The sequence below is a fragment of the Diadema setosum genome, chromosome 14 (assembly GCF_964275005.1).
Source record: "Diadema setosum chromosome 14, eeDiaSeto1, whole genome shotgun sequence".
Taxonomy (NCBI): Eukaryota; Metazoa; Echinodermata; class Echinoidea; order Diadematoida; family Diadematidae; genus Diadema; species Diadema setosum.
The window spans coordinates 33,612,271-33,635,073 of NC_092698.1; the positions used below are offsets into that span (position 1 = coordinate 33,612,271).

Here is a 22,803-nt window from a genome sequence, read left to right on the forward strand (position 1 = left end):
TAATTTTATTTGAATGTTAGCCATTTTACCCGGTCACATTGGTGAAATTGTTCTAGGTTGTCAGATTTTGGTGTTTTCATTGTTATTTCAAAAGAGGAAGTTTGAAGAAAAAAAGAAGAGAATTGACTGCATTTGTCAGTAAAGCTGCAAAAAAATTAGTTTGTTTATTTTCCAAACTGTTTAAATGTGTCCAGATGCGAAAAAAAAGTAACAAAATATGACAAATCAAGTCCATTTGATTTCCATATGTACATAGCATCTGCTTCTCAATATCATTTTTTTTTTTAAACAAATGTGTAATTGTGAGAAACAGTAGCCCACCTATTGGCAGCTGCATTGTTGTGACATAATGAGTGACCTGCACATTCTAGGACCTGTACTGTGATGATTTGTCCTTCTTCTCCTTGCAGATATGTGGTTTTCAGTGTTACACATCCCCCCGATTTGACCCATCAATTCCTGCGAGAATTTTCGCCAGAAAGCGTCATCGACATCCTGTTATTAAATTGGCAACGCTGAGTGTCTCTGCATGTTTTTTCATTGGAGAGGAAAAAAAAAAGAATTGATGGAACTGGTAGAGTTACTAAAGTCTGCAGTAATTCAGAAAGAAATTTACCAAAAATATGCCAGATTTAGAGACAAGCAGGAATGTTAAAGGAAAAGTTCACCTTCATAGACGTGTGGATTGAGTGAATGCAGCAATATTAGTAGAATACATCAGTGAAAGTTTGAGGAAAATTGGACAACCTGTTCAAAAGTTATGAATTTTTAAAGTTTCTGCTCAGTCACTGCTGGATGAGAAGACTACTACAGCTTGTGATGTCACATTTGTACACGATATAAAAAAAAATAAAGAAAATTCAACATATTCTCACTTTTCTCGCATAATAAAAGAACGCTTGACTTGCCTCTTTTAGAAGGCAGGGGGAATAATATCACCGTTAACACACATCATTGACGGGTTGGGGAAATGTGCACTTTTTTCAAAAAGTTGAATTTTGTGAAATTCTCTCTATGTTTTCCTTATATCGTTGTACGCATGTGACATCATACACTGTAGTAGTCTTCTCATCCAGCAGTTACTGCACAGATATTATTAAAAAAGTCATTACTTTTGAACGGATTGTCCGATTTTCCTCAAACTCTCACTGACGTGTTCCACTTATATTGCTGCATTATCTCAATCCAAATATCTATGAAGGTGAATTTGTCCTTTAATGATGAGAAATGTGTTGCCAATTTGAGGCTCATTTATGAAGTCAAAATTTGAGTGGCATTGGAGAGTCTGTAGCCCAAGCACACAAATGGTTCATATGAATGAGAATATCTTGCTCTACCAAATGAAACACTTACAATGAATGGTTTAAAAGAAAAAAAAAATCACTTGTAAAGTTTGGAATTTGATGGGTCAAATAAAGCTCAATACCTGTCTATTTGTTGGGTGCATATGTTTTGTGGAAGTTCTCATCTTACTTTGGATAGGATTTTGTTTTTATAAAGTGCCTCATTCCTTTATTTTTTTTCCACACATCTCTGTTTTGTCATTGTGGTTACTCTACCGTGTGTCATGGAGGAATAGAAATGGCCAAAATGTTTTGTTTCTGTGGAGGGGGGGGGGGGGGGAGGAGAATTTACATGAATATTGAAGCATAGTAATTCTTGATGATATCATGCGTCAGTCAACATACATTATCAATTGCATAAGCTGTTATTTTTGCAAGGGTTTAATTTGCAAAAATGTCACCATATGCTAGGATAACAATGCACTTATGATAGCCTCGGTGTCAAATCGTGAAAAACAACTTCTCGCGAAAAATGTCCATGACCTCCTCATTCACAAGAATATTTGTACGGAAGACTAACAGCTTATACAGTATCAGATTTAGTTCTTTTACTTATGTCATCACTCCTAGAAATGCCAGAGGCATTATGGTATGTATTATTAGTCTCATGATTAGTCAGATTTTTCTGTTATTAGCGATATCATCACCATCATCATCACCATCATCATCATTATCATAATCATCATCATCATATTCATCATCATCATCATCACCATCATAGTCATCATCACTGTGATCACAGTGATTATGATCATAATCAGATTCATGTCAGGATGGTCCGTATGTCATCACTGAAGTCCACATCACCGATATGCTTCCACACGAGTAGACCCCAGGTGCTTGAGTCAGTGAATGGCTGTCGTCTGCTCCACTATTCCTGCCAATGAGAGAAGAGACCAGTAGTCTGAATGAGCGCAATGGTGATGAGCCAGCTGTTCCAGGGAAATGTTAGCCGGGGAGGGTGTGGGGAGAGGATCACAGGTTTATTGGTCCCCCTGTAGTAGGATGTTAAGCATGTGATGCTTGTTTCACATGCCATGCAAAACATTCACATTTTATCATAAAATTTCATTGATGTTTGGAATCATGTCGTCAGATCCTGAAAAATTCCAGCTCCAGATATGGTCCCGTCGTTGACATTTTGAGTGCTGAAAGTAACCAAAGCTATAGCAAAAACAAACACAAACAAAAGGGTCTGTTTGACTGCAAAGATTAGTCAGTGAGGGGTTAATAATTACTTTCTCATGGCATCTCCTATAAACTAAATCTGTCTAGTGGAAATTATATCAGAGTTCTTCAGAACCCCACCAGTGCACCTGTCACTATTAAAGTAAAAATATTGGTTGCAGAGGGAATGGTAGTGGGCTTTTGTCTTTGATGTATTACAAAGTCTGGATTCACAACCACATGTTTAGATGGAGGTATGGGAACTTCATTCCTTGTTCAGTGATGATATGTGAATGATTTTCCTGTTAGATCCCAAATTGACGCACAAAAAGTATGCCTTGCCCTTCATAAGTTTGAGAATGAAACGAAACTGTAGGTATACCATAATAGAAGTTAGGAGGTCGTGCAAAGTCACTCATTCGATTTTGAGGTTTCCAAAGCAGTGTTTATATTGACTTGCCTAGTTGTGGAGAGTGTAGATTTGGAGGACTACTCTACTTGCAGTTCACTTGGTTAATTAACAGTAAGATTGAAATCTTTGATAGCTAGTATCAACTCAAGTACCTCGTAACATGGGTGTGGAAGAGTGTTGATGGTAACAGTATGTGAGCAACTCATGAAAAGGTTTGAAATGAACCAAATGTGATCACAATTTGATCAGGAAGATTATGCATTACATAATGCTGCAGGCACTTTCTACTTAATGATATAATGTCACTTATCCGTAGTTTGTTTTAGTAACTAATGTATTTCCATGGTAACCTTATTTCTTGCAAGGGTCTTAGTAGGTTATCATGCCTCCACACCGTGTATGCTTTTTTTTTTTTTATTGAATGTTCTTTCACATTTTCTTGATGACATGTATCTTATCAAGTAAGCACATTTAAGTCAGTCATGTCACTAATATGTACCTTCCCAATCTAAATTATCAGTGACACATAGCTAAATTCACATGAACATTGTCCATTTTTCAGTTCGTATGTTTACATGAAATTGATATCCACAAGGATGACAACATATCTTAACTTTTTTCAAAACAAAATGGAAATTCAAAGAATATGAAAAATTACAATGTTTCTCTCCAAAGGTATCAATTCTATTCAATTGGATTATATGAAATGAAATAGGATGTGATAATTTCAACAAATTTTGCAGTCCTATCTGTTAGTATCAGGAAAATGAAAAATCCAACAACCTTAACAATAGTATTCAAATTACATCGCATGTTATACAGTAAGTGAGAATGAATTACTGATTATGAAGATGAACAGACTGATTTAAAAAAGGAGGAATATTCGCATGTCGTAGTGTAGGTATAAATTATTATACAAATGGAACATGTCGCGTTCTCCATTTTTGCACTATGCATCTAAGATATGTAGAATAGATTCTTGCAGATGTGAATTTCTGCCGCGCACTGATCATTTTTTTTTTTTTTTAATCTTCATGAATTTCAAAGGTGGTACTACATTCCTTGTCGCGTTTCATTTAGGTACACCAGGAAATGATGAGTTGGAATTCAGAGTTGTAATTATCTCTTTTTTTTAAATTTATTTAACTCAGAGAAAAATGTTGCATTCATTGGAGTTGAAGCATTTATGGAAGAAGCTATACAGGAATCACAGTTTTTTCCTGTTTTTCCTTTTTTCCCCCTTTCCCCCTGTTTTTTTTTCCCCCTTTATTTAGCTTCTTCTGTTTTGCAGTAGTTGAGTTGTCATAGTGAGATAATACATGCAGATTTCATTGTCGACTATGAGTCTGGTAGGAGCTAAAGTGAGCACAAAATTCCTGTTTTCGTACGTGTAGGGGGTACTTGAGCCAGGGGGCCAGTGCTCTGGCCACTAGAGGGAATCACTCCAGCTAGCCCTGTACATCCTCAGCATGGTGCTTTAGTAGTCGGTATGCTTTGACCTGTATTCTATCATGTGTATCCTCTCATGAGTTGTTTTAGGAGAATGTTTTGTGATTGATATCTGCCAAGTAAATATTATGTTATGTGGCAACATCTAAAAAAAAAAGAAAAAAGCAAATTTTTTGTGTATTCTACGGCAAAAAGTACTGTACTAGAAAGAAGACGGGATGAATTAGGGGTTTTTGTTCCCTTTCTTTTGTATATGTAGAACACAGCATCACTTTCTAGTTTCTTTATTTTCCTTTTTTTTTTTGTGCTGTGCAAAACTGTTATTGAAGGTGTTCCTATATATCGTGAAATTTTTATGTACAACCCAATTTTTGTCAGTGTGCAATGTGTACATGGAAAATAAATTATTATGAACAGACAAAAACAGTTTTAAAAAATTCAAATTCTGCTGCTGTCGTATCAATGTAGTGAAATTTGGTTATATGTGTGTGTATTTGTGTGTATGTATTTCATATAAGGGTGCTTGTGTGTGTGCATGTTTGTGTACATGTTTGTTTGTTTGTTTTGTGGGTTTTTTTTTTTTTTGGGGGGGGGGGGGCCGGTTGAAAGTCATGCAAGTATTATTGATACTGCAATAATGACATATAAGCAAGCTCGGTCAAGGAATTGTCAAGGACATGTTCAGGAAGTGAGAATTAGCATGATAATTTCCATTTGGTTTCTTTCTCTCTTGAAGAAGGTAGTTTCATCAAGGAATTTTATTCTCAACAATATGCGAAATAGAGTCCCAAAATTTGGCTTAAAAATTTTTAAGAGATAATCCACCCCAAAAATAAATAAACTCAAAAAAAGAGAGAGAAAAATCTTCACAGAACATTACAAAAATGACAAAAATTGGAAAAGAAATAAGGAGGATGTGATATTTTAAAATTCCAAATTTTTTTGGAAAACATTTCTTGACCAGTCCACATGAATATTCAAATGAGCAAGTTGATGATGTCATGCCCTCATAATTTTTCATATCATGTATAATGAAATTTGGAAAAATTTCTATTTTCAGGTAATACAGGTTAAAGCATATTCCCATACCAAAGTATGATCATAGGTAACATTATTCAATTTGATTTTGGGTATTTGAAAGCATTTCAAAGCAAGTATTATATTAGTACAGTTGAAATGTGAGATTATTGACATTTCTGTATATGAAATGATAAGAAATTGTGAGAGCATGACATCATCAACTTGCTGATTTGAAAATTAGTAACGACTGGTCAAGAAGTGTTTTCAGAAAAACTCTGGAATTGCAAAATGTTATAACTTCCTATTCGCTTTTGATCATTTTTCACTGTTCTGCAGGGATTTTTTTTTCTGCTTTTATGGAAGTGATACAATTTTGGAGTGGATTTTTTTTCTCTAACACAAAGTGGAGCTTTTGCAACTAGAAAACGATGAAATTTTATGGCACTAAACTTGAATATTATGTTTTATAACCTTGAAACTAAAAGAAAAACAAAAAAAAACAAAACAACGTGATTCCACCCGGGATCGAACCGGGGACCTTGAGTGTGTTAGACTCACGTGATAACCACTACACTATGGAATCTTCCTGCCGAGCTCTGTGAACAAAAGCATTATATAGAATTTAACGACGTGTGCTACAGCGCCCCCAACGTCAAAGAGGGCATTTTTTTGTTGTGTGTGTACCCTATTTATATATAGTGGTGTGTACCACTGTGGTGTGTACCGCGGAAACTGGTGTGCACACAAAGACTACGGTGTATGTAACGGTGTGTGTACATGTGATTGATGGATGAGCACAGAACCATTCTGTGCAATGAGTAGCACTTCTTACTATTAAAAAAAAGAAATATATATATATATATATATTCTGTGGATTGAACCCATCGATGAGTGGGATTGATCTACTTAACAGTGGCGGATCCGGGGGGGGGGGGCGCAAGCCCCCTCTTCATTTTTGGTTAAAACAAAAGATATTAAAAGAAAAATGGGGGAGGGTGCGCGCCTCCCCTTACGGAATTCCAGGGGCCCGTTGCATAAAACTCCAACCGGATTTTTTTCCCGGTTGATATCACAAAATTCCGGTGGGAAGCTCCCAACCAGAGTTTTTATGCAACGGATTTTACATTCTTAGGTTAGCAACCTTAAAAAAAATAATTCAGGTTGGGCAAATCCCAACCTGAATTTTTCAAGGTTGCTAAAAAAGTTTTATGCAATGGATCCCTGGATCCGTCCTTCTATTGATAGGTAGATCCAGGGAGGTGGTTGATGGATAGATTCAACAGAACACGATACACTATTACCAGGGAGGTTTCCACCTCCCATCGATGTATCACATAAGTTTATTTCTTAAGAGTTCCAGCTGATGTGGTGGTATTTTTTTTTCAAGCGGGTGGGGGTGGTGGGGAGGCGGGGTGGGGGGGGGGGGGGCTGCTGTTCCAGGAATCTGGTCAAGAGTAGCAGCGTGTTTGGTACGGAACCCTCGAAAACTCATGGGTTTTGTATTGGTTGTGTAAAATGTGTTAATTCTTTTTATTAAAAATCATACTTTTTCTATTTTCCAAGTTTGTTTTTTTTTTTTCTTTTTTAAACCAAAAGAGTGGGGGCTGCAACCCAACCCCTCCCTGGTTTTGTTTGGCCCTGATATTTAAGCCTATAGGCCCTATAGGCCTATATATTTCATGGGAGTTTCACAATCACATAAAATCACAAAATTTGGGAGCAGTTTTTATGCATGGAAAATGGAAAACAAAGCAAAAAAAAATGTCAAGAACAATGATTTAATACTTGCACATCAAAATTGCATCTCACGCACAACAGTAGGTATGAGACATAGGAGTAGGCACAGTATGTCCATAGTATATTTCTAAAAAGGTTTGTATACAGGTTAAAATAATTCTTTTCTGCCTCAGTGACTACATGAAGGAAGGTGACATCTTTGCTCTTTTATTTATTATCAAGTGATGTTGAGTTCACCACGGCGTAAGGCATGCAATTCCACAGGCAGACGGTGTCTGCGAAAAACATCCCCTTCCCTCTTAAAGGGATGTGATAGGCCTAAAAATTACGTAGTTGAGGTGAGGATTCACCTGTTAATTTTTGCTAGATACTTGGAAATTACTCTCTGAAATGTTGACGAGCATAACAGGAATTCAAAGTTTGTTAATCTATACTGATGAAAATCGCTTTTAAATTGGCTGAGATATCAAAAAACAAAGTAAAACAAAGAAATCCTAATAAACGTCTGGTCCCACCTTTTATCATAGGACCACTCTATTTAAGAAATATTTGTGCTCTTTCATATTTCATAAGAGGTTGCTTATTATCTCAAAATATAATTATCAAAAATTGGAAACCTGAAGCCCACTCTCAACAGAACTGTCCAATCCCTTTAATAGTGATGTTGCCAGCTGAAGAGACCCGGAAGTGGAATAAAATATATAAACGCACCTCCCCCCCCCCCCCTTGAAAAAAAGCTGGTGACGCCCCTGTATAATGAACCAATGGAGCGGAGGATTAGGGAACTCACTTTCTCATTCTCATCCATAAATACCCTACTTTGACTTTCTGAAATCTATTCCGATTTTAGAATACATTCATGTTTTGTCCCTTCGGACATTCTTTTTTGTTCTATTTCAGTTTGAGGGGGTAAATGAATCATGACACTGGACAGTCATGTAGCCCAAGCGACGACCACAGCTGTTCCGACAAGCAACGAAGTGACAGTTCTACATCGTGGTATACGAATCATTAGTTTGTCTTTTAAATGCCGGCAGAGAACAATACAGAGAAAGGGCTGCTCTGAGTTTTATGTGTGGCCAGAATAATCACCACCAAACAATGAGCTATAGAAATGAGTCATCCTGCGAGACGGTTTCTTTCTTTTATCTCATTCTTTATTCGGCTTCGATGCAAAGACGACGGTTAAAAGTAAGTCTCCGCCAGAGGAGGCACGTGCTATGGTCTTTATATTTTTGAAAGGGAAACCCACACTGCACTAAAGATGACAATTGAAAATTTCAAGTATACAATAGTAACAAGGAAAGAAAAAAAAATCATGGAATCCTGTTGCGGAGTTTTCATGTTACAAGCTTCAGCAAAACTGTGATATCGTTCATAATCACAATATCATATATGCAAATACGACAAGGCGATTATCTGAAAAAAAAAAAGTTTCTCACTGTATTAGTCATTCTATCTATTTTGGCTACCCCTCTATACAAAGTAATTATTGCAAAATCGTTTCCACTCGAGAAATTTTAAGCAGGGTTAAAATTTCTGCGTTTTTAATTCATGCATAAAAGAAAAGGAAATTGAGTGAACATGAAATAGGGCCTATTACTGTGTGAAAATGAATGGGAGACTAATAATTGATGGGCCATGACATAATCTACCTCATCTAATTTGCACAGGGTATTACTGTAACAAAATATCTCTGTTCTGCGTGGGGATATGAAAGTCTTGTGAGACTTTTAAGTTCCATAACTTTCTTGTTCAAAGTCTGATTTAAACGAATGTAAATAATTAATTTAACTGTTTGTGTAAGTAATCACATCCAGTAATATCAAGTTGACTAGTAGTTGGTTTTTACTCTGAGCATAGTAGAAGCATGGAACTACAGCTTCATAGTAGAGGCCTATGTGGTTACCCACAGTTGACCCCTATGCTTCAATCCCCTTCACCTTTCATTTCTCCCATCACCATGCACTCTCAATCGACTCATTAGTGTCAAGTTACGATCGTAATTATTATAGGGACCTGGTCGACGACAAGGTTCGATCAATCTTGTGTAGTCTTGAGTTGATAAAACATATTCTTTTCCTATTTATTGTTTCAACTTCTCTGTGCACAATTTGCCCAAGTTTTCGTATAACTTTATTCAGAAGGGTTTACACTCAATTGTTACGGGGGAAGCGCTAGAAAAAAAAAAAGAGATTAAATTAGATTTTTAAAAGAATAAGTCACTACAGTTCGCGCTCATTTTGAAGCGCCTGAGCGGTCATACACGACAGCTCGTCGGCTTTATCATGCTTTAAAGGACTACAACAAACATTATAGAAATATGATATAGTGCTCTTGGTCCCTACTGCAGTCCTTGCCAGCTAGTCTTGCTCGATGATTACTCCTAAACCCCAAGTGGAGCGGACATTCCTCGCGTGCCTTGCATGTTATTACGCATGCGCCGTCGTGCGACTCCCCGCTATCCCAGCTCCCGTGACGTATTCCGTTGGAGGTACCTTCGTTCGTTCACTTCTTCACGGGTTTGGCAGCATCCGACGAGGTCCCAGCTTTGGTCATTTCATCAGGAATAAGTGCAGGCACACTCCAAACTTTCCACAATGGTGAGCATTGTTCAACATTTTCTTTTCTTTTACTTTATGTCGAACATTTTCTATGCGCAGTTTGCTTCGTCTTGTTTATTACCACCACGACCATGGGAGTATTTTAGAGAGACTGGAGATGTCTTTGAGGTCATCAGAAAATACACAAGTTTCCAATCAAATCGCAAAAGCAACGTTTATTCGTATATCTGACTATTGTGTGAACATTCCATTTAGCCACGCTTCTAAGAGCTGCTGTATATTGCAATATTTGTATACTTTATTTTAATAACTGTGACTGTTCTAATTAACTCGATGCTTTGAGCATGGTCGACCGTGATGGCATATGCTTGAAAATCTAATTAGTGTCGTTTTAAAGAACCCTATCAGGTTTTTATTGTACCTAATTTCAGCGGTGTGCTACCTAGATACGAAGACAGGTTATACTTTAATTCTTGTCGTAAATGAGGATGGAAGATGGAGGTCATGATGCCAGAAACTTGCCAATCATTTTACCCCTCCAAGGATGTCCTCCCATGCCATATTGGATTCCTCCTCAGAATTTTGCTCATGTCGTCTAATTTGACTGACGCACCTCTTTTTCCTTTCTTTGTGCTTTTCTCTTTTTTATGACAGAATCCCAAGTTCTCAGAATCAAACCAGGGGGGTGAGTTTTCTCTCTCTCTTTCTGTTACTCTTAAGATTATTAATCATATTATTAGTATAATGGTAATAATCATAATCCACTCAATAGATTGTGTTAGCATAGCATAAACAGACATTTTGTCATGCTTCTGTAACATCTATTGCAGTCTGGAAACAATGAATTCTGACCATTGTGGACTATAGACCGCATGATTATTGTGGAATCCACCGTGGCAGCCTGACATGAAGCTATACTGGACACCTGAAAAAGACGATGGATTCTTTAAGAATGCGCGCCCAAGTTCCAATCACATCGCAACCTGATTACTCCTCCCTCCCCACCCCCCCCCCCATCCCCATTAAAAGAAAAACTATAAACGAAGGAATATACTTTTTGCTCACAACTTGTAGTCTCCTTTAGAAATTTGTGCTTTGTGCTGATATCTTAGGTTTTTTTTTTTCTCCTTAGCGATGTCGTCCATGATTTCATAAATTCTTTCACAATTCAGAATGTAATCCATTTGAATAAAAACTAATATTTCTTTCGTTTGTCGACATGAGAGCGTGATATAATGTGACATTCTGTACATTGTCGGCGCAATTAGCTTGCACAGCCATTGCCATCAGGGAGCAATGATCGACATCCGAGCAAGCAACGTTGTCATAGTGATGACGTCATGATGGCGGTGAAAATAATGTATGGCTGATTCAATACTCCGTATAAACCAATGCTCCGTATAAACCGATACTCCGTATAAACCAATACCACGTATAAACCAATACTCCGTATAAACCAAGTCATCGGTGTATACATGTCGCTTTCACGCAACAAAAGAATTTAACTGTGTTGTTATCGTCAGTCCGCAACGTGAGAAACCAGAATAAACACGATGCGCTGCAAAGAAGACTAGCAAAATGTCCAATAAAATCTGTGTAAATTGTTCGTGATGGCGATTAAAAGCGTAAATTTAGAGAAAGGATTACAACCTGTAAGCTTTGACCTGGGCTGTGCTCACTCGTAAGGCAAACATTGTTCTTTATTGTATACTTTGAAAGGTTGATGTCGAAACGTGTTCATTGTCCGTCATCGATAAAAAAAGAAAAGAACATCAGTATTTTGTTCGATTTTTCTTGATCTCACTTTCTTCGTTGTGAAGGCTTCATAAATATTTTGTCAGAATGAACGATTGTTGCCATTACTTTCCAATAAAATACCACCTTTGATCATACTAATGATACTCGCTGATTATGACATGGAAGAATCAATTTCTGCATTGGTGGTCTGCGCCTTTAGTCTTATTCAGAGAGTTGACAAATTTACGATGAGAGAGCAAACTATAAGAGGACTATAAAAGCACTGTCGAAACAGCTTTGAACAAGTCAAGACATACTAGCTTTTCTGCGCATTTTCATTGTATTATGTAGGTAATCATTTAGCAACGAAACACAAGGTAACGAGAAAAGCAATCGCAATATTCAGACGTGGTTCCATCCAATGCTGAGACTCATTAAGAATAATCATTATATTACATTCATAGCACCTCCCAGTAGACTAAACAAGCATAGAGTATAAACAAGCATAAAGTAGAAAAAAATATAATTTCCATTTTATAGAATGTATATCTCAACCATTTTAGCGATTTCGAAAAATGTATGCAAATCAATTCTCAGCAGTTTTAATTTCATGTTGTTTGTTTGGGGGTTTAGGGTGTTAAAGTAAACGATTATGATTTGGAATTGTTCCAATAGTAGATTGAAAGGGTTAAAGTACTTACAAAACGACTTTGAATGTCTGAGCGATATCGACTCTGAGCATTTGAAATATATGAAACATGTGAAATATACACCACTTTCCCATTAACATCGCAAATTTCAATTCATGGGGAACTTGTCTAATAAATACCCTAATAAGATTTACAGAATACATTTAGAATTATTACCTAAGTAGAATACGTATAGAATGACAAAACGGGGAAGTTTTGTGATTGCATTGCCCTAGGCGAAAAGAAAAAATGGAGAAGAAACTTCACATCGAGGTTTTCTGGCAATACTGGATGGGGCAACCCATGGTTGTTAAGAACTGTGATCTGCGAAGAACTACGAGTATACTATCAGTACAGATACTGTCCCCTTTAACTGTCATACCTTTGACCTAATCTAAATCGTGACACCACTGTTGTGTTCGTCTGTACATGGTCACATTGTCTGCATCTTCAAAGAAGCTGAGAGAAAAAGAGGAAAGGCGAAAGTTTGACAGCGCGCCTTTTTCGGGCCAGCAAGTTTTCAATTCGACAGAACCGTCACTGCCCCTATCTACCGCAGCAGGAATTCTTGGCATCCCTAAGCACGACCCCGCAGCCTGCGCAGACTCCTGTGCGCAGCTCATCCCATTTACCAAATTTGTTCATTCATCTGGTATGAGTTCATGCTGGAGGCATGGTGTCGTGTGCATGCGTGTTTATACAGTCCAGGGTTTTATCGGGCGCCTTTGCCACCCTTTAATGTTGGCTCTTGCTCTGAACAGAGACTTCTATCTCTCACCGCTGATGAAAAATAATGAGTATCATAACATATGGTTTCATGTGGCTACTTGCCAGCAGGTCTTGGCGATAAGGATGCATATTCGCATTAATAAAAGCCGGTTCACTGATACATGAGCATGTACAGATAAAGGTCATTGGAGACGTTTTCTTGAAATTTACTTGTAACTGAGGTACATGTAGGGCCTATTTAAACAAATGGACAGTTCTTTATAAAACTGCTTAGCTTTGTAAATAGTCATGTATGACTTGAGTGCATATTTTAATGTACAGGTGAATGTGCATTCTTCTCAATCAAGTTAACAAAAACCATTCAATATAATACTAACATGTAACTTACCTCTTTCATATTATACTTGGCTGTTTTCAATTTAATTTTTAACTAAAAGATTGATCCATGTTTTGCAGTCTATGGTTCAGAGGTCATTGCAGACCATTGCTAATTTTGAACTGCAGTTATGGTTTATTCGCGCTTCATGTATATCGCTGTTCCTTCCGTCCAGTGTTCTAGTAAGGGAGACCTCCGAAAAATTGTTAAACTTTTGCTTTTGAACATGATATTGCTTATAAGAGTTCTAGAATATATTGGAATGAGAAGTCTTTATGTATATAAACACATGAATCTTTATTTTTTAAGTCAAACAAGAGTCGACAGTGAACCCTCAAATTGGGATTTCATATGACTATATAACCAGTCCCGATGCTGTAGGCCAGTATGAAATCGGAAATACGACACCTAGTGCAGAATGGTTTAAATCTAGAGAAAAGAAAGTAACATGAACATTTTTGTCATTAAACCAACAACATGGGATGTGAAATGGCCAAAGGAGCCCCACTCATCGCCATCAATGTCAAATTTCAACAAAGAATTATGTTCTTCTTCTTTTTTGTAGCTCATTACTTCGACAGTTTTAGCGTGCAAAGTTCATTGATCAGTATGATATTGGAATGCAATATATAAAAGACTGCCTATTGTGATCCTTATTATTCATCATCCATGGTTATTATTAATGACAACCCCTGAAAAGAGAGAAAATGGCAATTTGTATCCATTAAAGATTAATCTACGCGCGCGCTTGATTAATATAGAGACCCACGTAATATTTGTCATATCATACCCATGAATGTGCTATACGACACATTTAAAGTCACTCGATCCCTGCGTGTATTTCCATCCCTCAGAGTACAAGGACACTTTCCTGATGTGGGACAGGAAAGGTGACCAGAAGGTGGCCGTGCCCCACGTTGGTCACGTGATGAGGTCGCTGCTGTGGAACCCGACAGAGAAGTCACTGAAGAAGGTCATCGGACCAGACCGCGACGAATGTAAGCTGACCTTCTCAATTAACATGATTAAAGATGGAATCCACTCCAAAACTTTTATCAATTTCATAAGAAAAAGAAGAAAATTCCCGCCAGAACAGTGCAAAAATGCTCAAAATCGGATGAGAAATGATTAACTTATAATGACATTCTGAAATTTCAACGTTTTTCAGAAAACATTTCTTGACCAGTCCTTCTAAATATTCATCAGCAAGTTGGTGATGTCATGCTCTCACAATTTCTTTTTCATTCCACATACGGAAACGACCAAAATATCATATTTTATTTAGCTGTATAAAAATTTAATATAAAACTTGCCTTAAAACCACCCAAAGTATAAAAGAATAGGTTACCTCTGATATATTTTGGAATATGGGCATATCCATTTACCTGCATTAGCTAAAGCTAATAATTTTCCGAATTTCAAATATAACATACATGAAAAGTATTGTTGGGGCATGGTATCGTCAACTCGTGAAAAGGGGACACACGAACTTCAAAACTCACTTTTAAATTATTATGTTTCGAGTCAACGCAAACTGTAATGCAAATCATTCCTCGCTTTTTTGCGTTTCTGCAGACGACCGCGTTTCGTTCGAGGAGTTCTTCCCCATGATGAAGGAGGTCTGCACAGGAAAGTTTGGTACGGCCGATGACTTCACTGAGGGTCTCAAGGTGTTCGACAAAGACAACAGCGGCAACGTAAACTGCGCAGAAATCCGCCACGTTATTTGCACACTAGGTGGGTACAATAGAAACGGGCGGTCCGGAAACCCGAACGTCACTGCTGTGTGGCCCCAAAACAGGCCTATATGGTTCGGTTGACGATTGGTGCTCTTGGTCTGTACTGATCATTAAAAATGAGATCTATTTTCTACCTTGTAATATTTTCATTTTATGATCAAACGTATGTATGGAATGTATTGGTAGACCAAGAAGCGGATTCTTGACTGCCTGTACTATCAAAAGATTTAATCTGAAAACAAAACAAAACAAAACAAAACAAAACAAAACAAAAAGGACCGGCAACAGCATACTTCACTCAACAAGCTACGGAAGAAGAAAAAGACATGGCATGTAAATCAATGCACAAAATCGAAGAAGCTGGACTATATTCTTTCTCTTTTCACCGCATTCTTTTTTCCGTCTTGATTTTCCTGATTTCCTTGTTGTATCATGCTTTTCATTTATTTTCTCAAAATGTTATGTATCATTAAAGGGACTGTACAGTACTGGCTGAGGTGGGGATTCATGTTTTGAACATTCCTAAGTGAGATAATGAAAAGCCTCTTATGAAATATGAAAGAGCATGTAATTTTAAGAAAGATTCAACATTTATTTGATGAAAATTGGTTTTCAAATGGCTGAGATATCAAAAAAAGTGCTAATAATAAAAGGCGACATGCCACAACTTTATTAGGATCTCTTTGTTTCACCTTGTTTTTGGATATCTCAGCCATTTCAAAACCAATTTTCATCGAATAAACTTTTGATACCCCTTAGAACTGCATGCTCTCTGACATCTCATAGAGTGGTTTCTGAATATCTCGCAAAACGTTAAAAGCTAAATCCTCACCTCGACCAGAACTGTACACACCCTTTAAACTTGTAATTATACTTTCTCCTGGACCGGAAGAATGTGCGCGTTCTGTAGGCAAAAATGAGTATATGGCTCTTCAGCAGCGTCCAATTTCACTGCAGGTCTATATATCGTTGCTCTCATAAGCTTTATACAGTGCTGGTGTCGTTTTAGACGGAAGACAAGTTTAATGTAATGTGATATACAAATACAAAGGCAAAAAGAGATAATTGGTTTCTGTGTAAACAAGATTTCTGCAGTCACCTTTGATTGCTTTGTGTGTGAAGACGCTATTCGCAGATGTCTTGAGACTCTGCTCAGCCTCAAGTTTTAAAATTGCAACTTGCAGAGACTTGAATGCGACTAAGGTTTTACTTCATTGTTGTTTCATGCAGGTGAGAGGTTGGAAGAGGCCGAAGCTGACGTCATTCTCAAAGGCATGGAAGACAAGAAAGGAATGATCGCCATTGAGGGTGAGACATTACGTAATGTTTGCCAATCTGTGCCCTAAACAGTAATAGGGATTAGAACATTAATGATAACCATAATGATAATAATAATAGCAATCTATATAGTAACAATGACAATGATAATCATTATGAAGGACTAATATGATTAGTATTAATCTATTATTCTTATTCTCATTATTGATATCATTATGATCTCATTTTAACAATTACAACATAGAAGGATAGCCATTATAATTTTAAAATTCAGATAAGAATAAGAATACGAAGCTTTTGAATATTGACTAAATGAACGTTTTCAAAAATACATATAGTATTACGTCATTCGATAGTCAATAACGAAATACACGGTTGATATACAGGTCATTCATTAGCTGGATACCACAATCAATGTAAATATAATACTCGCCAATTGAAACAAATTTTAGAATCGACTGAACACAAGATGCGCAGTATAGAGTATATTATTATAGTAGCTGCGCAATATAAATGTCCTTTATTATTAATATTATTATTAAGACTGGCTTGTATATACTGTGTGTTCATGAAACTGTTAATTTGACGAATGTTGCGAATTCTCATCCATACTTCAGGCACCCGATTCCCTAGTTTTAGATTGTTGAAAATGTGCTTTATCATCATTCTTGATTGTCCTCCTCCCTCACTCAGAAAAGAAAAAAAAATGTAGTAAATTTACGCTAACGTGACACAGTCATTACAAACGACATACATGATATGTACATGGTGTACATGTAAAAAAAAAGTGAAAGTTGGATAAAAAAAAAGGAGAGAGAAAATGAAGAATAAGAAGAACACAGAAAGAAGAGAAAAAGGAAAATGGACGAAAATGAGAAAGAAGTTGAATTTACAGGTTGTCATTTTATATATCGTGATTATTTATGGCAATGAGAATAGTGATGTTAGAAATTTTACATGTATAACATGTGTTTGTTTCGTTTTAAATGTTAATACTGTGTAACGAATATGTTTGATTTTTTTTTCATTCTATGTATTTATAGAATCTTGTTCATATTTTATTGTAATCGTGCTTATTTCTGTAAAAATGTCTGCAATCCAGCCTGTGGGCTGCAATAGACATTATTCAATAAAATACCCTTTCAATTTCAATTTTACCGTTGTAGCAGTGATGCTAAATTCAAACATTATTGGTTGACAGTATTTTAGTAACATAGTTTTCACTAGGCCTATACTTAATTTGTCTGGAAAAAAAAGAATGAGGCAAAAAGCCACAAATTGTTTGCAGTAATACCCAAATCATTTTGGGTACACAAAATGGCGTCCATGTCCAAAACATTAAAGCAATCGTTCATCTAACTCCATGCCATTAATTCAAGTAATATGGCGAATCATGGCCTTATCTACTACGTGGACTGATATAATGCGAAGTCGCCATTCACGAAACTCGGCGCATGCGTGAAGTCGGTTAATCGCGCATCGCTCCACTGGGTGATTTCAAGTTCGTTGCTAGTGCTAGTGCTAGTGCTATCTCAGCACTAGCACCGGCGATAAAACTGAACTTGAAATCACCCATTGGATGCAAATACGGCAACTTGTTTGTTACGTCATAATCGATGAGGAAGAAGACTTTACACATGCGCAGCAGTCGCCGATGTGACGACACCATGTATCAGTTCGCGCAGGTGCTTTGACGATGTCATACTGTTAGGTCGAAATCGTATCATAAAATTGAATCATGATATACGAATCGCATTCATGAATTCCATCGATTTCAGCTAGCTCACCAGGTCTTTGATTCGATTTGATTCAGAACATCCACATTGTTGCAGTTCTTTCTTCTGAATAAATCATTTGCATGACCATGCCTGCCGTTGAAGTTGTCATCTTGCACACAATTAAGCTAAGAACGTGATTTTTAAAGATGTTGCCGTTTATTGAAGTACCAAAGCAAGCAAGCATATATATATATATATATATATATATATATATATATATATATATATATATATATATATATATATATATAGCCATAAAGCAAAACGATAATTTTTTAGTGTAACGAAGATAAAGAGAGCTAAATCTCCTTATGAGTTGCCTGTCAGGAAGTCATATATCATAGAAAAGTGATATGTGCATTTCAACACGTCTATCAGTGCTATGGAATGTCGGGAATTTTCAAGTCATATGCATCATCAGGTCGTCACATATCCAGAGAAATATTACTTTTATTATCTTTGATAATTCTCAAGGTATTATTCATAATACTCTTTAAGCCTAAAGAACCCAGATTATTATTATGCTCAAAGAAAGAGTTGTTAATTCTTCATATTCCTCGGTATTTTTGGTTAACAACAAATAAATGAATAAATGAGACTGAGAGCCTTAGACAAATAACATCACAGGATATTTTGAGGTTTCGTAGAACAGCTTGTGAAGTGAACAGTCATAATTGTGTCTGTTTGATGAGATTGCAATTTAAAATTGCCACAAAATGTTTTTTGTTCGTTTCTAATGAGGAAAAAGGCCTACTCACTCAAGTACTTGAATATATCGTGCTGAAAACAAAATATTTCAAGGCCGTGCAATGAAACAATCATCCCATTTACGCTTAAACCTTGAGGATACCCCTCAGACTTTAAACAAGAAAGCAAATTCCAATGACTGTTCGTTTCTTCAATCTTGTATCACTTTGATGTGCTACTACTTTTTTTTTTTACTTTATTCATTTATTTTGTATCTTTATACACTTTCTACTGTAGAGAAGGTAAATCTCATTAGAACGATGACGTCATGCGTTAACCAATGTCAAAAATGTTTCTTTTCTCTGAAAACAGACTTGGTCAAGAAATTGATGGTCAATGTCTTGGAGGGCCTGTAGAGGGGCTCTCAATGCTGTGCATGTTGGAGTCTGCAACCATCATCCCATCTTCGTCACTTGAGTGCGAATCGCATCATTGATTTCAAGGAAAAAACGCCAATCCATGCTCTGCTTTTCTATCTTTCTCTTTTTTTTTTCTTCATCTTCATCGTCTGCATCACGAATGCTGCTTGGCACGGGAAAGGGTTGGTAACGGAGGGAGATGAAACGCGATTAAAAAAAAATGGGGTGGGGAGAGAGTCTCACGGACATAAACATTGATGTGGATGATTGTCGGTTATTCAGTTCAGTTCTCATTTAGGTTTCTCTCATTAGAACGTAAGAGTTGTCTTTTTTTTTTCTCCAATGCTTCAATCGGGTAAAGTTTATGGCATCATGGGAAAAAAAGCAATCATTGCAAAACTTTGGGGCTCTTTTTATGGGAGATGAAAGAAGAATGAGGTGCATGAAGCGAGAAGTATTTTCATGTGAGTGTGTTTGTTTTGCTAAAGTCAGGACGAAACTGTACTCGAGCGCAGTCTGGCACAAATCTTTCGAAAACAAGAGAAATGATACTGATGAAATGAAGGCTATCGACAGGTTACACCTGTTGGCATAGCAACATATAGTACGGCCTATGAAGGCACTTAAAGCGATGTTCTGACAGGTTTATTTGAGGAAATCCGACGGATAACCTTTGTGTTTAGTCTGTGTTTCCAGTACACATTCGTCCTGACGAAACAAATTCATGATCAAAGCAGACAAATGCCAGTGAATGAAATTCCATGCTTCGAATGACATATCGACCATTCATTGAAAAAAAAAAAAAAAAAAACTCAATTCTGCGGAGGAATCCAGGAATTTGCTGCAGCTCATATTGATGACATTGAGCAACATTTATTGATGAACACTATACGGACCTAGACAGTCACTATCTACCGTCCAAACAGCTGTTCAGAGGTTTTCCAACTATCTGAGATGCATGTACACACATTCATCGACTTTTTTCCCCCGCGTTTTGAGGTTGCTACATCATCACCATCATCATCATCTGTCCACGTTGCCATTTTGAGATGCATGTCGGATTGTGCGCACGAATTTGTGAAGAGAACGGGTGCCCTGCCTAATGCATTATTTTCGTATATTTCTCTTTCTCTCTCCTCTTCGCGAACAGCCCTCGTCAAGAAAATCATGTATAACCTCCTGGATGAAATATAAAATCTCAAGGATGTGCAGCATTTTTTTTTCGTTTTTACGAGATCGACGATGAGGAGTGGGTATAGTTTCAGCAAATGATTGTCAAGAGTGTTCATCGCACGATGTAAAATTGCAATTATCGCATATCAGTATCAACATCATCTTTGCGGTTTATAGCATTACGCAAGATTACAGAGTGAAACGGGGTTTCATGATATTCTGCAATTAGAGGAGGAAGAAAGGGCGACAATACATCTTACCATCAGCTCCCATTTTGGTCCATGTTTCATATCTTATTTACCAGACTCGAACTGACTTACACGGAAGCGGGGTCCAATTACTTGAAGTATGCTAACGGAGATGGGGAATAGGGCCATTGAAAATGAAGTCTTTATTCGTGTTTTCAAATTGTGAAGTAACGAAGGGCAACTAAGTAATAAAGACAAATTCGCTCTGAAAACTAGAATGAAGCTTTCATAGAGCAAAACGACAGACAAGACCTTTTTTATACATTCTGTATGCTGTTCATTTTAGTTTCATTTATCTTAAAAGTTATTATTGGTGTGTCAGCTGTGTGTGTTATTTATTGCGTAAGTTAAAAAAAAAAAGAAAAAACAGGAGTGAGTGACAATAACCGAAGAGCTTAATGTCTGTCTTATCTCACTGACATTCGTCTTACTTTTCTAATTAATTTTCTCCGTTTCTGATATCGTTTACATCTGCTTTAATCACAACTTTAGACAGGTTTAGGAATCAGGGATATGGGTGTGCAATACATTAGCGTAAGTAACCATAGAAATAGAAAAAAAAACATACAGTTTTCATCGGTGTCAACAATAACAATTTTTCAGTTGAGCCAAGAAATCTCATTACAAATAAAGTAGTATATATATCTATTCGCCACTGACTTGCAGTCACCTAAGCGGCCGTGTACGGCATCGATCTTCTGTTTTCCTTCTTCCCAACATCTTCAATTGTGTGTCATCTTTTCATGTGTATAAAGGTTAGATCTTGTATAAAATTGTTGCCTATTTGTCGAACGGTGATTTTGTTACAGAGATTAAAACTGTGGCAATTTTTCTGAAGTGTACGTTAATCTTGCTTCCATCGTTTGTTTTGTGCGACAATTTTGTCTTACACGTAGCCCTCTGAAAACAAAATATCGTTATTGAAAACAGATTTATATTGTCACTGTACATAGTAGCATTGTACTTGATTATGATGTAAACATCATCAAAGCAGCTTAGCTATAGCAAAGCTTGTCTTTCATTTACATTGTTACATTTTTTTTTGCACCCCTGCCCGCAAGACAAGACATATAATGTGTGTGTATATAGGCCTATATATCACACAAACGAGTTGATATTAATCCATTGTAAATATGGATTACAAAAGATTGATATTAACTGGTTTGAGTTTATATATATATATATATATATATATATATACATATATATATATATATATATATATATATATATATATATATATATATATATATATACATATATATATGTATATATATATATATTATATATATATTATATATATATGCACATATATATACATATATTTATATATACATATATATATATATATATATGATTATATATATATATATATATATATATATATATATATATATATATATATATATATATGAAGAGTTTGTTTGCAAAAACCGATAAGTCCATATTTGCCAAATGGAGATATTTGCAATTAAAGGTCAAGGAAAATAAAGAGAATAACAAGAAAATTTTTGCTTCTTTTGACCATAACTTCAAAAATATACCTTTATATGTAGTGACCAATATATCATTTAAAAGGTATTATTTTGTAGTTTATGACAGATATCGTATTTCAAAATCTTCAAAAATGGGTTTTTGCAAACAAACCCTTCATATATATATATATATATATATATATATATATATATATGAAGGGTTTGTTTGCAAAAACCCATATATATATATATATATATATATATATATATATATATTTATTTATATATGTGTGTGTGTTTGTGTGTGTGTGTGTGTCTGTCTGTGTGTGTGGCACAGAACATATAAAAGCATGTCAAAAACATGTAGATCTATGTCCAATGATGATGTGAATACACATGGGACTGATATGGGGAATGAGAACTCATGAATACATCACGTTCAGGCTTTCACACATGTACAAACATCACGTCTACCTCAAATTACTTCTTGAAGACACGTTTAATAGAGCTCTCGGCTGTTGGGGGACGGTACATCTTGTATAAGGTGTGTATCGGTTCATGAAGAAAGAAAAGAAAAATCAAGATACTAGAAATTAGTTGACAAAGGTGATTGCTGGAGATTTTGAATTTGCAGCCCATGACTTGATTCATATCTATATACACAAACACATTTATACAATGCTAGAAATACAGAAAGAAACAAATCAATTCTGTTTCAGCATAAGATTTTCTATGCAAGTACCGTTACACATAGACACTGATCTGTATACAACCCTTTTGCAT

At 36.2% G+C, this 22,803-nt stretch overlaps 1 protein-coding gene and 1 non-coding gene across 2 annotated transcripts; one reads left to right on the forward strand and one right to left on the reverse strand.

Moving 5' to 3' along the window:
* Positions 1–5,901: 5,901 nt before the first annotated feature.
* On the reverse strand, positions 5,902–5,974 carry Trnav-aac (transfer RNA valine (anticodon AAC)). The gene has a single exon. It is a non-coding gene; the product is annotated as a tRNA-Val (tRNA).
* Positions 5,975–9,615: 3,641 nt separating this feature from the next.
* On the forward strand, positions 9,616–21,387 carry LOC140237633 (myosin light chain 3, skeletal muscle isoform-like). Its single transcript, XM_072317559.1, has 6 exons — positions 9,616–9,731; positions 10,347–10,377; positions 14,078–14,221; positions 14,799–14,960; positions 16,193–16,270; positions 19,078–21,387. Exons 1-6 carry the CDS (start codon positions 9,729–9,731, stop codon positions 19,119–19,121), a joined length of 462 nt encoding a protein of 153 aa, XP_072173660.1. The 5' UTR covers positions 9,616–9,728; the 3' UTR covers positions 19,122–21,387.
* Positions 21,388–22,803: the final 1,416 nt, after the last annotated feature.